The following is a 13,336-nucleotide window of genomic DNA, read 5'->3' on the forward strand; positions in this document are numbered from 1 at the left end:
GTGTTGTTTGGCAGTAAATCAACTGTCCTAATCAAACTATATGGCTAAACATATGGCTAAATACCAGAGAGTAGCGGATCTTGGCCATGTTTATGAGCTCTTGGTCTGCAGGGGAGCACATGTTGAGGCCGATGGGGAGCAGTTTCTTCAGGGCCGCTACAATCAGCGAGGTCTGAACGGAATAACGGTCCCCGCGGCGCTTCTTCTTGGTCCGCTCAACATCTGAGCCTCCACCCTATAAAAACTCTGCAGAGTTAAGACTGACACAAGGATGCTTTTACATAGAAAGACGTGTTTTTGCCGCAAACAGACTGTTTTGGGAAAAGAATATGGATTTGTTTTAGGAAAGACTGATTTGATTGACAAAAACAGTCATTAGAAGGATGCTTTCTAAGTGAATAAACTAAAAAACAGAAACAATTCTCTGTAAACATCTCCCTTCTGTAAGTGTCTTGCTTTCTGAATAGTTGATGATTAGCTACAGCTTTTACTTGGTTAAATAATGTGTTAATGGTGGCTACTTACTATGTTTTATAGATTAAGAAGGAAATGGGGAAATTGACCAAACTAGCACTGAGGGAAAATAACACCATGCTTCAAGGACATGTTTTATCAGTCAGTCTATTAGGAAATGTTAGAGCTAAACATACAGCAGTCTCATTGTTAGTGGTGTAAGGTTGCCAAACCTTTAGCACTGCACACTTAAAAACAACACTAGGCTTTGGGGCCGCTCCATCCCTCACACACACTCTCTGAGTCTGTGCCTGTAAGACGTCATTAATGACTGTTGCCTTCTACAACAAGAGCTCCCTCTGGCTTTTCAGCATGAGATGAGATCCAAGATAAGAGCAAAAAGAAGATGAGAAGAGACTAGACAAGACGAGACATGAGAGGAGAAGAGAGGAGACTAGACAAGATAAGAGGAGAAGAGAGATGAGACTAGGGCTGCACATTTCGGGGGGCGGGGGTATTTCATTTCATTAAATTAATTTTAAAGAGCTCCAGGTTTGCTGTGCCTGTTGGTAGGGCTGCAAAATAGAGTTCGGCAGCTATGACATCAAGACCTGGAAGACTAATTTGTCCCTGGTTCCCTCTGTTTTTTTTTTTTTTTTTTTTTGTCTATTGGTTTTTATAATGTTTTTTTTAATTTCATGAGTGAAATAAGGTCAGTGGCAAACATAAATAGCAATACTTTGATGTTTTGGTCTAAAACGTGAATTACACACACCCATACTGTAAACGTAAAAAAGGAAGTTGTCTGTTTTTGCAAATAAACTCTTCATATGTTTAATAACTAACTACAGAAGAACGTTTAGGGTGTGAGTGTGTGCAATTTACACTGTACAACAAAATGCCAAACTACCGTCAAGTTATGTTTACCTTATTAATAAGACCTTATTTTACTCAGCAATTTAAAAGAAGCCTAATTTTAAAGGGGTCATATGATGCCGCTAAAAAGAACATTATTTTGTGTATTTGGTGTAATGAAATATGTTTATGCAGTTTAAGGTTAAAAAAAAAAACACATTATTTTCCACATACTGTACATAATTGTTTCTCCTCTATGCCCCGCCTTCTGAAAGTCGATTTTTTACAAGGCTCATCGCTCTGAAAAGCAAGGTGTACTGTGATTGGCCAGCTATCCAGTGCATTGTGTTTGGTCGAATGCTTCAAGCATGTGACGGAAATGTTACATCCCTTAACAAATTGTGATGCCTTGTCCGGCCGAAGCGACGAGACATAAACATAAAACTCTTCATAAACGTGATATAAGCATGATTTCTAGGACGATAACCGCTTCGTCCACCACTTTGATTCGCCGAGTGCAAAGTTGATGTATTTCCTCAGCAACCAGCACGGATCAGCTCCAGGCATGACGAAGCGGATATCGTCCTCTTTTGGAAGCCCAAACAAAGTAGTTTCGCTTTTCACACAGCGTCTATATGACATGGTGGCGGCGGCAACAACAATACTACAACGAGAATAAAAGGTACGCCTTCTTTCTTTGTGTGAACATTTGGGCAGTGTTATGCAAACCTTCCCACATACTGACATAGAGATGTGGGGGCGTGTTAGAATGAGCCGTTTAAGGGGGGCGTGGACGAGTCTCAACTTTTATAAAGAATATTTCTTTAGATTTGAGACTTCAGTCTTTTCAACTTTACAGATCTTCTTTATTCACCAAGAGCTTGTAACACTCCAAAGAGAAAGGACAATTTTAAATTGCATCATATGACCCCTTTAAAAATCTCAAGGAACCTGTGGCAAATTAGTCTTACAGATTTTGACATCAGAGCTGCAGCACTTCCTTTGTTAAAAAATCTGTGAATATATCTCAATATAACTATAAAATAATACTTACTAACATCATCTTTATAATTATTATATAACAAAATATATAGAAGAAATATTATTGTAATACAATCACTTCACTGTAAAGATAAAAATATATATATTTTACACTACTGTAAAATTACAATACTAATATTTGTGTCTCATTTTCTTTATGTTCAGATGTTAAACCCCTTTAAATCTGGGTAACATTTTGGTATTTTGTGTTGCATTTTTAAATGCATGTTATAAAAGATGCAAACTCAGCACATGCAGAGATGGAGATACTAAAAACACTGGCTCATGAGCTGCTCACGTGTAAATGAAGACAGTGCTAAGCTTTACTTTGAAAAACGTAGTGTATATTGTTTGTTTTAGTAAATCACAGTCATTGTAATTTAATAAACACATTTGATAACAACCATGTTCAATTTTATTTCAATTAATCATTTAGCCCTAGATAAAAGCAGATGAGACAAGCCAAGAGAGGAAAACAAGGACAAGAGAAATGAGAAAAGAAAAAATGAGAAGAAACTAGACTAGATGAGAGCAGATATCAGTAGGGAGATGAGACCAAAAGAGATGAAATGAATGTATTCTGAATGTATTCAGCAGAGAGGGGCACCCATGGAGAGGAGATAACAGATGGTGCTACAGTAATGGCCGTCTCACAGCACAGAGGAGGAGGTGGTATCCTGCAAATTGAATAGTATCAATGTACTAGCTAACACCTAACAGAGACAAACTTTTTAGGGAAGTGAGCAAGTGAGTTGGGTTTGGGTAACATGTCAATTAATAACTTGTCAACAGAATGGACACAAAAGTCACATTAATCAAATGAAAGAAGCAGAGAGTACCATTTAATTGGATACAGTAAATTAAACAAAGGGAGGGAAATATTAGATGAGAGATGTAATGAGAACTGTTCCCTTTATAGGAAAAGTCATGTTCCCTCCCTACATTAACAATGAGCTCATACATTTCCCTGAAATCGGTGAAGATTAAGTGATGGGTAATGGTTTGACAATGTATTTTTGATAATGAGTTTTTTGCTCCTAGTGAGGGAGCATCACCACCAGAGCTTGTGGGGAAAAAACAGTAACATCAAACATTAACATCAAACTGGACAACAGCACTAAAAGAAAGAAAAGGAACCAGACAAGTCTGCAAGAACTTGCAGCAGTCAAAATCCATCAGATGCACATCAATCAAAATCACTGTCAGGATGATGGAACTCAGATCCAGCGAGAGTTAAAGATCCAGCTGAAAAGGGGTGCCATGATCCTGAGACTAAAGTCTATGGCTGAGGGCTTTCATCAAACAAGGAATCAACAAACCTAACACACACTGGCTGTGAATGAGGGTATGGATTTTTGGCTGTTGTGTAAATGTGTGTTTGCCAGTGTGTGGGAGTTTGATGAAAAGCCCTGCTTGTGCGCCATGCGATCAGCACAGCTCTTTTTATCGTGCAGAAACACGGTCTGACCTCTCCGTCTCCGCCCTACACACCCCGAATCCACAGCGAGACAGGACACAGAGAGAGACAGCTCTGTTAAAACTTAAACCCTCACAGACAGGAAAAACATCAATGGATCTATAAACCCACTGTGAGAGTAGAAACAGTGTCTGTCCTGAACAGGACATGAGGTCAGCAGTCGTCTGAAGAAATGGATTTTTAACAAATCTAAAAATTTTCATTTAATTAAAAGAAATTCTAGAAATCAATTATAAAATAACATTTTGACATGATGGAGAAGGTACACAACTTTTACATTTACGTTTATTTTATGTTTAAACTCAAATGTAAATTTTGCACAGTTGTGAGCAGCAGTAAGTGGACAAACTCACCTTGCTCATCTTGCTTTTGCTGTCAGCGGTGAGGAAGGACATGTTGTTGATCTCATTCATCACCACAAAATTCTGCTCCTCGCGTTTGAAATTCTGTAAAGAATAATAAAATAGTTATTAGAAAAGTGGAAATAAATGGGAGGAGAGATGAGAAGAAACAAAAGGACATAAGAGAAGTGTACAATAAACAAGAGAAGACAAGATGAAAAGAAATCAGAAGAGATGAGAAGGGTCAAGATGAGATAAGATGTTAAAGACGTGTTGGAGGAGACAAGGAGACAAAGAGGTGAGAAGAAACTAGACATGAGACAATACAATGGGATTTTAATTATAGAAAGGGAAAAACAGACTTACGTGAGATTTGGACCAGAAGATAAAGACTTCTCCAACCATCCTGAAGAGGTCCTCAGCATCAGGGTCAGGACAAGTCAACCACCTCGCCCTTTAAACGACAGAAAGAACCAAATCTCCAGAACCACAGTCATTCACACAAAGGATGATAACTATAACAGTAACCATAAAGCTTTAATAGTAGTTCTAATTCTATGAAAATAGAGAAGTCCACACCACAGCTACAGAGCAACAATATTGTTTTAATGACTGTAAGATTTTTTTTTTTCCAATTATGTTGTAAATATTGATCGTTTGGCTTCATTAGACCTCAGTATATTGTCAGGAGCCACAGATATTAATCTTGATTTGCCTCTTTCATTGACTTGCATTTTATGAATCACCAAGGTACGGTGGCCCAGTAGTGCGCAACACAACAAAATTAGCAAAACACAAAGTAAACAACTGCAACACAATGAAATTAGCAAAACCGAATGTAAAAAAGCTTCAACACAATGAAATTAGCAAAAAGAATGTAAAAAAGCTTCAACACAATGAAATTAGCAAAACACAACGTAAACACGCCGCAACACAATGAAATTAGCAAAACACAATGGAAACGTGCCACAACATAACGTAAACAAGGCGCAACACAGTGAAATTAGCAAAACACAACGTAAACAAGCCACAACACAATGAAATTAACACAACATAATGGAAACAAGCCACAACACAATGAAATTAACACAACACAACGTAAACAAGCCGCAACACAATGAAATTAGCAAAACAGAATGTAAACAAGCTGCAACACAACGAAATTAGCAAAACACAACATAAACATGCTGCAATACAAGGAAATTAGCACAACACAATGTAAACAAGCCACAACACAACGAAAACAATTTGCAACACAGTGCAAAGAAACCACAACACAACAAAACTCGCACAACACTATGGCAACAAGCCAGAACACAGCGACATTAACACAACACAATAAAATTAGTCTGCTTTATGTGGCAATTTTGTTGTGTTGTGGAGATTTCAGAGTGTTGTGCACTACTGGGCCATCATACCAAGGACCTTGGTTTCAGATAAATCTTCTTTTCTACTGAAAAAAAAAATCACCTACATCTTGGACTTTCTTTGGATTTCCTTCCTTGTGAGTAAATCAACAGAAAATTTTTATTTTGGGTGAACTATCCCTTTATGTATTTCAAGCAGCAGACTACAAAACTGTGACATGCGCTTATAATAAACAGAATGTTATCATCTATTGGTTTGGACGCTACTACAGTTATTGTTCTTGGTGTGAAAGGCCTTTACTCTGCAAAGACTTCAAAGTGTCTAAATGTACATTTGTTGGTGCTCTTGTAACAAAAATAAAGCCTAAAACGGTACCTGGACTCCATTGGTATGGACGCTAATATAGTTGTTGTTATTGGTATGAATGGGCCTTTATTACTACAAAGGCTTTAAAGTATCTGAAGTTACTTCGGTTGGTAATCTTGTAACAAAAATAATACTTAAAATAGTACTTGGACCATAAAATCTTCCTGCGGATGAAAGATACCTGTTGTTGTCCACGTATCGGATGAGTAGCGGGTAAAGAGCATACAGATCCCTGCAGAGCACAGCAAACTCATCACGAATGGTTCCCTGCTCACTATCCATCTCTGTCTTCCCCTCCATACGCAGCTGATCCTCCTCGGCCACCACCTTTCCACAACGTTTTTTCAGCTTCTCCATGGTTGGGATGAAGTGGGACTTGAGCATTTCAGGCTTCGCCCTGCTCACAATGGGCTGAGCAAACACTGTGGAGGAATATCATGAGGAGCTCCATAAGTAAATTCTTGGTATTGACTGCCATTTTTTGAAGACTCTATGTTTTGCTTCCTCTCACCTGCCAATCTCTTCATCCATGAAGCTTCATCAATGCCCAGATTATTGACGACAATCTTCATGATGCTACCCAGGAGCTGATTGAGCTGTTCCGAGGTGACATCTGTGCACAGACGTCCTTCCTGCTCTGGGAAGTTCTCTGGTCCTCTCTCCCACCAGCGGGGCAGATAGTTGCACAGCATGGGCAGGGTGATCTCAATCACGTGGGGCATCTCTGTGTAACGGGCCCCAGACTCTGCCAGATCCCCGATCTCTTTCATCAACACATCCAGCTCAGGGATGTCCAGACACAGTTCCTGCACTTGACTGGGCAGACCCAGGACTAAAACATGGATGATAAGGCAGTTAAGGAAGCGCTAGTTGATCATAAAACTTAGACTGTTAGGACGGAATACATTCAGAGTGAGCTACTGACTTGTTCTCTCTCGTGGGGTTTTGGTAGTGTACACCGAGTATGCGTTGAACTCGTTGAGGAGAGGCTCCAGAAAGGCAACAGGCATGGCAGCAGCCAGATGAGCCAGGCATTCTCCTAGAGCTGGTCTTTGGCTGTGATATCACAACAAAAACATTCATTAACATAACACATTCTGTAAAAATGGCTCATATAGATACAAACATGTTTATGCAAAGCTGCTTCTTACTTCTCAGCATGAGGGGTCTTTACAGTGCCCAGGGAATAGATACTGCACATGATACGGTAACAGGATATCTGCAAGTCATCCACTGAGTGATAAAGGAAGGGATACACAATATGAGGCACAGTGAGCGATCCACCGTATATAACAATTAAAATATCACAATTATTTGCAGATTTTTTTTCTAATTGTGTATGTTCTAACTTTCGATTAATAATGTTACCTCAGTATTTTGTTGCTGAGTTTCTGTAAATTAAATTAAATTAAATTAAATTAAATTAAATTAAATTAAATTAAATTTGGTAATACTACTGATTTATGCCATTTACACTACTGTTATTTTACTTTATTTTTATAAAAAAAATATTCATTTATAATATTAAATGTATTTATAATATTAAATATAACTATATATATTAATATATTACATTTAATTATGCTAAAGAAAATTAAATTTGGTAACTACTTATTTACATGATTTTTACTTATTTTAATTGAATTAAATTGTATTAAATGTGATTATACTATTAATTTATAACATTCATCATTTCAAATTATATTTATTAGTCATTAAGCATTAATTTATTATAATTCTATTCTTTAAAAAAACTTGCCCCTTTTAGACTTGCACTCTATTCATATATTTAATTTTTTACTAACTAATAATCTTTTTTTTTTTAAAAAAAAAAAACACTAGCCTTTACTTTTTATGTATTATACAATTAACAAAAAGCAAAAAAAGGCCTCTAACTTGCTCTATTCTTTTTCTATTCTATCTGTTTTCTTTTTATTTATTATATAATTAAAAAACAACCCTTGCTTTGTGTACTGCGTTAAGCTAACTGAGACTTGTTATGGTACTTGCATATCATTGATTTTGATTGCGTCCATTGTCTTCATTTGTAAGTCACTTTGTATAAAAGAGTCTGCTAAATAACTAAATGTAAAATTAAATTAAATTATATAATATTACTTATTTATACAATTTATTATTGTACTTCATTTAAATTTAATTGCATTTAAGTTACTTGTGCCATTTTCATTTTTTCTATTTTTTATTTGACTTCAATGAAGCAAACTAAACTGAAACAGAATTTGTAGAAAAAGAAAAATAAGCACAGCCTTTTCAATACAATTCCTCCTACATGTTAATTATTACTGTAATTAATTAATCTATTTATAAACTAAGTAAATGTACTCTGCTATGTAAGTTGAATTCAGTCAAGTTAAAAGACTCTGTTAAAACCTCTGAAAATAACTCACACATGACATCGTCTCCAAACTGGTGCTGGGCGATGTGGTCGAACAGAGAGGTAAGCACTGGCAGAAGAGCAGTGGTGGTGTAGCTAATGTTCTGAGATACACCTTTCACCTGTTAGAGACAGACAACGGCCCAATTTAACAACTTTGACAAAGAAGAAAGGGACATCTTGGAGGACAGGGCTATATTTACATCTGACCTGGTTTTTGGTAGACACTTTCCCCAGTTTAAGGTTCTCAACCATCTTCTCAATGTCATCGGCAGCACTCTCAAAGAAAGAGCGCAGACCAGCCTTCACAATCTCAGGCCCAGATTTCATCACAGTTCTGGAAGAGAAAACAAAATAAAAGACAAGACACAAATAAAAGAATAGTAAGCATGAAATTTAATTAAGGATGTAAACATCAGTAAAACACGGAATCATGTGGTCAACAAACATACCTGGCATCCAGTGAGCGGGAAAGAATATGGAGACAATTGACCACTGCTGAGGCATCAGTGCCTGCACACACAAACATTCAGAGCATGACACAGGCCTTTTATTTTCACCCACAACATGTGGACTGAGGATACTATGCTACAATATATGACACGGATATAGCATGAAGTGATAGAATTAAGCCAGAGCAGATATTCTTCAGAAGTACAGTACTCCTATGATAATGATTCTTACTATAGGAATACTGAGCCAACACTGCAAATGATGCACCAACGTAAGCAAAGCACAGCAAATCATTAGACAATCACCCAGAGAAATAGAAAGAAAGAAAGAATAAGAAAGAAAGAAAACCCAAAGAGAACTCAAAGCAAATAAGTGGAACTATTAGGAATGAATGTACTGATGATGTAAAACATTAAAGAAAAAGGGGATGATGCGGTGAAAAAATGAAATGTGCAATCAGGTCATCATGCAGGATTCTTACCAAAGAGGGAAACCCTGTGTCTCACCAGACCGGCCAACTTACAGAAGATACTGAGATAGAAAATACATAGATAGAAAAAGGAAGGGAAAAAAAGAGGGATGGAGGGTTGGGAAAGAGGAAATGGCATGAAAAGGAATACAAGGGTGAGGTTAAGATTATGAAAAAGTAAGAGCAAAATAATGTGATCCGTAAAAGATAAATGTAAAAAAAAAAAAAGGATGAGGGAACCCGTGGGAAAATACTCCGGGAAGGGGTAGAGAGAAAACCACAGTGTGAGGAGCAGAGAGGATGTGACAGGTCGCAACATCAAAACTAACATCATTTAAAAACAAACATTCACATAATCAAATGAAATCTTCAAGGTACATCAAATCTGGTTACCACAGAAAATGGAGCTCTGTAGCATTAGTTACCTAGCAATCATCTCCTTCTCTTTGTTAGAGGCATGGCCACCACTGCCCAGGACTTTAGCAGGTGTGGACAGGAAATACAGGCAGTGATTCTTAAAGTACTGGTTTACCAGCGGAAGTAGAATCTACATGAAGAGAATATAAAGAAGAAGAGCAAAGTTTGAGAGGCTGTGATCCGTAGGATGGAAAGTCTGTATCTCTGAGCTTTTTTATTCAGCATGCACTCATATTCCGGTCAAAGGTGTCTCACCTTGGCAAAGAATTTAATCTCCTGTTCGTGAGGGGATTTCTCGACTCTCCCACTGCTCACAACAGCCTCTGGAGTAACAAATACACAAGTAAAATAAAAAAATACAACTTCAAGTGCAAACCTACATCTACAGTTCTTTAGATCTACGAAATGGATGTATGGATCTATGAATGTATACCAAGATGAGCAATAAACTCCTGGGCAATCTCCATCCACTTCAACAGCTTCTGCAGGAACCCATAAGCAAAACGCTTCTCAATAGAGGAAATCTCCTGTTCCATATCCTTCAAACCTCTAGAGAAGAAAACAGCGAGGAAGAGAGAAAACCAAATAAGGACAAAGCACATTAATATCACCTTAAATAATGTCATTTATATATATATATATATATATATATATATATATATATATATATATATATATATATATATAAAACTTTTTTTTTGATCCCTGGTATGTACTGTTACTTAATTTAGCTATTCCTTCCAATTTGAAAAATGGTGTTTTGACCAGTTTGTACAGGGAATTATGAAGGTAGGAGAAAGAGAAGCAGTTTTTCTGATAATTTGTGTATTATGTGATTTTAAAACATGCAAGAACTTAGAACAGGGGTCTGCAATGTATGGCATGTGAGCCAACATTGGCATGGAGAGGGATAATTTTGCTGGGGTATATGTTGCTGTAACCCTTCTGTATACTCACACGACCTGGTTTATTAAGGTAGGATCTATAAATACTACTTTAGTGTTTATTAAAGTGTTTGCAGTTTTACATTTTATTATGTATTTGTTGCTCTTATCGTTCAGCACCCCCCCCCAATGCTGGGAAGTACAGTCTACAAAATTGGTGCGTAAAATAATCTTTTTTCACAGGCTCTCAGCATTCTTAATTAAACATAAGAAACTTCAACTACTACCAAATAACAGCAACAAGAAATGGTCATTTTAGACTCTAGGCACTATTACATTCTTGTTGTACGGCATCAGTTGTGTACCTGGTGACAGCGTATCCATTAAGCTGAAGGAATTTGAGCAGGTCTTGGGCTTTCTCTCTGTCTCTCGTCTTCTCTTTGGCTGTCAATGTATCATATGGTACCAACAAAGGATGGGTGCCACCACCTATTAACACAAAAAACACAAAAAATAGGAGACAGCCCATGGCTTAATTTCATGAACAATACATCGGAACATTATTTTGTGCAGTAAACATGATACGCTGAATAAAACAAACAATTATACCCTTGGCTTGCAGCTCCATCTTTTTCTTGCGGCCCCAAGTGTTATGGTAATTCTCAGCAAGCTGCTCTGCCATGGACTGAACAGAGGGAAACATGAGAAGTGAATCAATCACATGGGTTTCTGAATACCAAAGTTATAGTCTTATACTGAATTAATATAAATAATATACCTGTAGCTCTCTGGACAAGGCCATGCCTGTCAGGTCGACTGGCTGGGGAGAGTATCCCTGGCTGGGATCATAGGTGGCCTGCAGGACAGGAATATATAGGTATGGATAATGGGTTCATAAAACATGTAATTTCCATGTTCTTTGTTTCATCTCTCTGTTACCTGAGCAGTCTGGGAGATCTTCCTGCTGGTCTTCACTTCAGTTTTCTCAGTTTCTCCATCTCTGGCTTTCTCCAGAGTCCATTCCCATGCCAGCATGGCCTTGATGGACTCTTTAATGGGCCAGCGATAGATCTCTTTATCCTAGAGAGAGAATTCAAAAGAGAAGTTGACCTTGTTTCTGGAAAACCAACTGTAACGGCCAACTGACAAAGAAGATTCAAAGAACATCCATTCAGACCTTCTCTGAGAAAGTCTTGTATGGCCGCAGCATGGGGTGAGTTTTGCTGTTCTCATCTAGAACCTCACCATAGGTCCAGTTGTTTTGGATCTGGAAGATGGAAGCAAAATGTTGCAAAGCCTATTCCCAGTCCCACAATGCTTTTGGCTTTCACAAATGAGCATGAATGCTGATACTAACCTTCTCAAAGGCCCATTTATCATGCGTGTGCTCTGCATATTTGTTAATAAAGGCATCGAGTCTCTCAGGAATGATGGTGCTGCAAAAAGTAAACATAATTGTTCAGCTGCTGTTGTTCATTCAAAAACAATTATTTCTGTTAATGTCAATGAGTTTAAATGTGATCAGCTAAGGATGGATTTTTTTTTTACCCCAATTCAATGCTACTACCGTATACAACTACATAACATAATCCCCTAGTTTCACAGACAAGGCTTAAGCCTAGTTCCAGACTAAAATGTAAATCTGAGCGGTTTCAACTGAGAGAAACGTTCACTGACTGATTTAAAACATATCAGTACCTTTGCCTTTGTGCACACCAGTAAAGGCACATTTATAAAAAAAAAATTACTTAAATGTCCTAAATGAACTATGGCCTAATCGTGGCTTAGTCTAAGCCCTGTCTGTGAAACCAGGCCATAAATATTAAAATATTCTAATACACAAATAATATTTTTTAAAGTACTCAATAATAATTACTGTTTTCATTGTTAACTATTTAACTACAACTTCTGCTTCAATAAACTCCTTATTTGCAGCTCATTAATAGTTAGTAAGATAGTTGTTAAGTTTAGGTATGGGGTAGGATTATTACAATTGTTATGCAGAATGAGGTGTTAATATGTGCTTTATAAGTATGAATAAACAGCCAATATGCTAGTAATATGCATGCTAATAAGCAGCTAGTTAATAGTGAGAATTGGTCCCTAAACTAAAATGTTACCATAAATCTGTATAAATACATTAAATCAGATACCTGATATACACACTGCTCATATATAAATGTGTCAAATAAGATGCAAAATTAATACTGTAATTGAACCAGCTGATAATTTTCTCACTTTGTAGTCTCCACTGGTTTGGGGTCAAAGTTTCCCTCAGCATCGACAGATGCTTTCTTCTCAGTCACAGATGAATAGCTAGCATCCACATAGTCTGGAGGGATGGCACCCGCAATGGCACAGATGCAGAGCATGGCGATCTTAAACAGCTCTGCATCAAATTTCTACAGAGATGAGATGGCATGTAAGTGTTCACAGGCATTTCAGTTCGAACTTGTCTGTGGAGACTATCCATGTTTGTCAAACCTTGTGTGCGAGGGACTCAAAGATGCCCCAGAAGAGTTTGCGGGAGAGATGCAGCTCTTCCTCTGATGTGACTCCAAAGTTCGCCCATCCATTTGGCAGGCAATAATACTTCCAGCAGCGCTCATAGTGATTGGTCAACAACTAAATGAAAATAAAGCACAAAATATGAGCACAAGAAGCAAAAACAAAAAAATCAATGCTACTAATTAAACGAACTATACTTGCATACCTTGAGGGGCATCTTGGCATACTCGTTTAAGATTGGCACATCAAACACCAGCCTTCTCAACAGATGCTGCAACATAGATGGCCGCAAATACCTAAAACACACAA

The 13,336-nt window shown here is 37.4% G+C and overlaps 1 protein-coding gene across 15 annotated transcripts in view; it reads right to left on the reverse strand.

The window, feature by feature from the left end:
- Positions 1-13,336, reverse strand: part of LOC109055440 (ryanodine receptor 1-like) — a 95,281-nt gene that overhangs the window by 29,297 nt on the left and 52,648 nt on the right. For 12 of the 15 annotated variants that reach the window (XM_042743864.1, XM_042743859.1, XM_042743860.1 and 9 more), the window contains exons 51-74: positions 13,233-13,323; positions 13,004-13,144; positions 12,758-12,921; positions 11,877-11,955; positions 11,697-11,786; positions 11,459-11,599; positions 11,298-11,375; positions 11,129-11,204; positions 10,885-11,008; positions 10,069-10,184; positions 9,891-9,958; positions 9,644-9,765; positions 9,231-9,280; positions 8,749-8,809; positions 8,507-8,633; positions 8,310-8,418; positions 7,053-7,134; positions 6,827-6,957; positions 6,413-6,733; positions 6,083-6,323; positions 4,534-4,621; positions 4,180-4,272; positions 3,818-3,832; positions 65-235 (exon numbers count right to left, since the gene is read on the reverse strand). In XM_042743864.1, the coding sequence (XP_042599798.1) occupies positions 65-235; positions 3,818-3,832; positions 4,180-4,272; positions 4,534-4,621; positions 6,083-6,323; positions 6,413-6,733; positions 6,827-6,957; positions 7,053-7,134; positions 8,310-8,418; positions 8,507-8,633; positions 8,749-8,809; positions 9,231-9,280; positions 9,644-9,765; positions 9,891-9,958; positions 10,069-10,184; positions 10,885-11,008; positions 11,129-11,204; positions 11,298-11,375; positions 11,459-11,599; positions 11,697-11,786; positions 11,877-11,955; positions 12,758-12,921; positions 13,004-13,144; positions 13,233-13,323 (2,779 nt within the window). The remainder of the gene's footprint in view (positions 1-64; positions 236-3,817; positions 3,833-4,179; positions 4,273-4,533; positions 4,622-6,082; positions 6,324-6,412; positions 6,734-6,826; positions 6,958-7,052; positions 7,135-8,309; positions 8,419-8,506; positions 8,634-8,748; positions 8,810-9,230; positions 9,281-9,643; positions 9,766-9,890; positions 9,959-10,068; positions 10,185-10,884; positions 11,009-11,128; positions 11,205-11,297; positions 11,376-11,458; positions 11,600-11,696; positions 11,787-11,876; positions 11,956-12,757; positions 12,922-13,003; positions 13,145-13,232; positions 13,324-13,336) is intronic. The other 3 variants (XM_042743870.1, XM_042743862.1, XM_042743858.1) reach the window with 1 other exon arrangement.

The sequence above is a fragment of the Cyprinus carpio genome, chromosome B18 (genome assembly GCF_018340385.1).
Source record: "Cyprinus carpio isolate SPL01 chromosome B18, ASM1834038v1, whole genome shotgun sequence".
Lineage (NCBI taxonomy): Eukaryota > Metazoa > Chordata > Actinopteri > Cypriniformes > Cyprinidae > Cyprinus > Cyprinus carpio.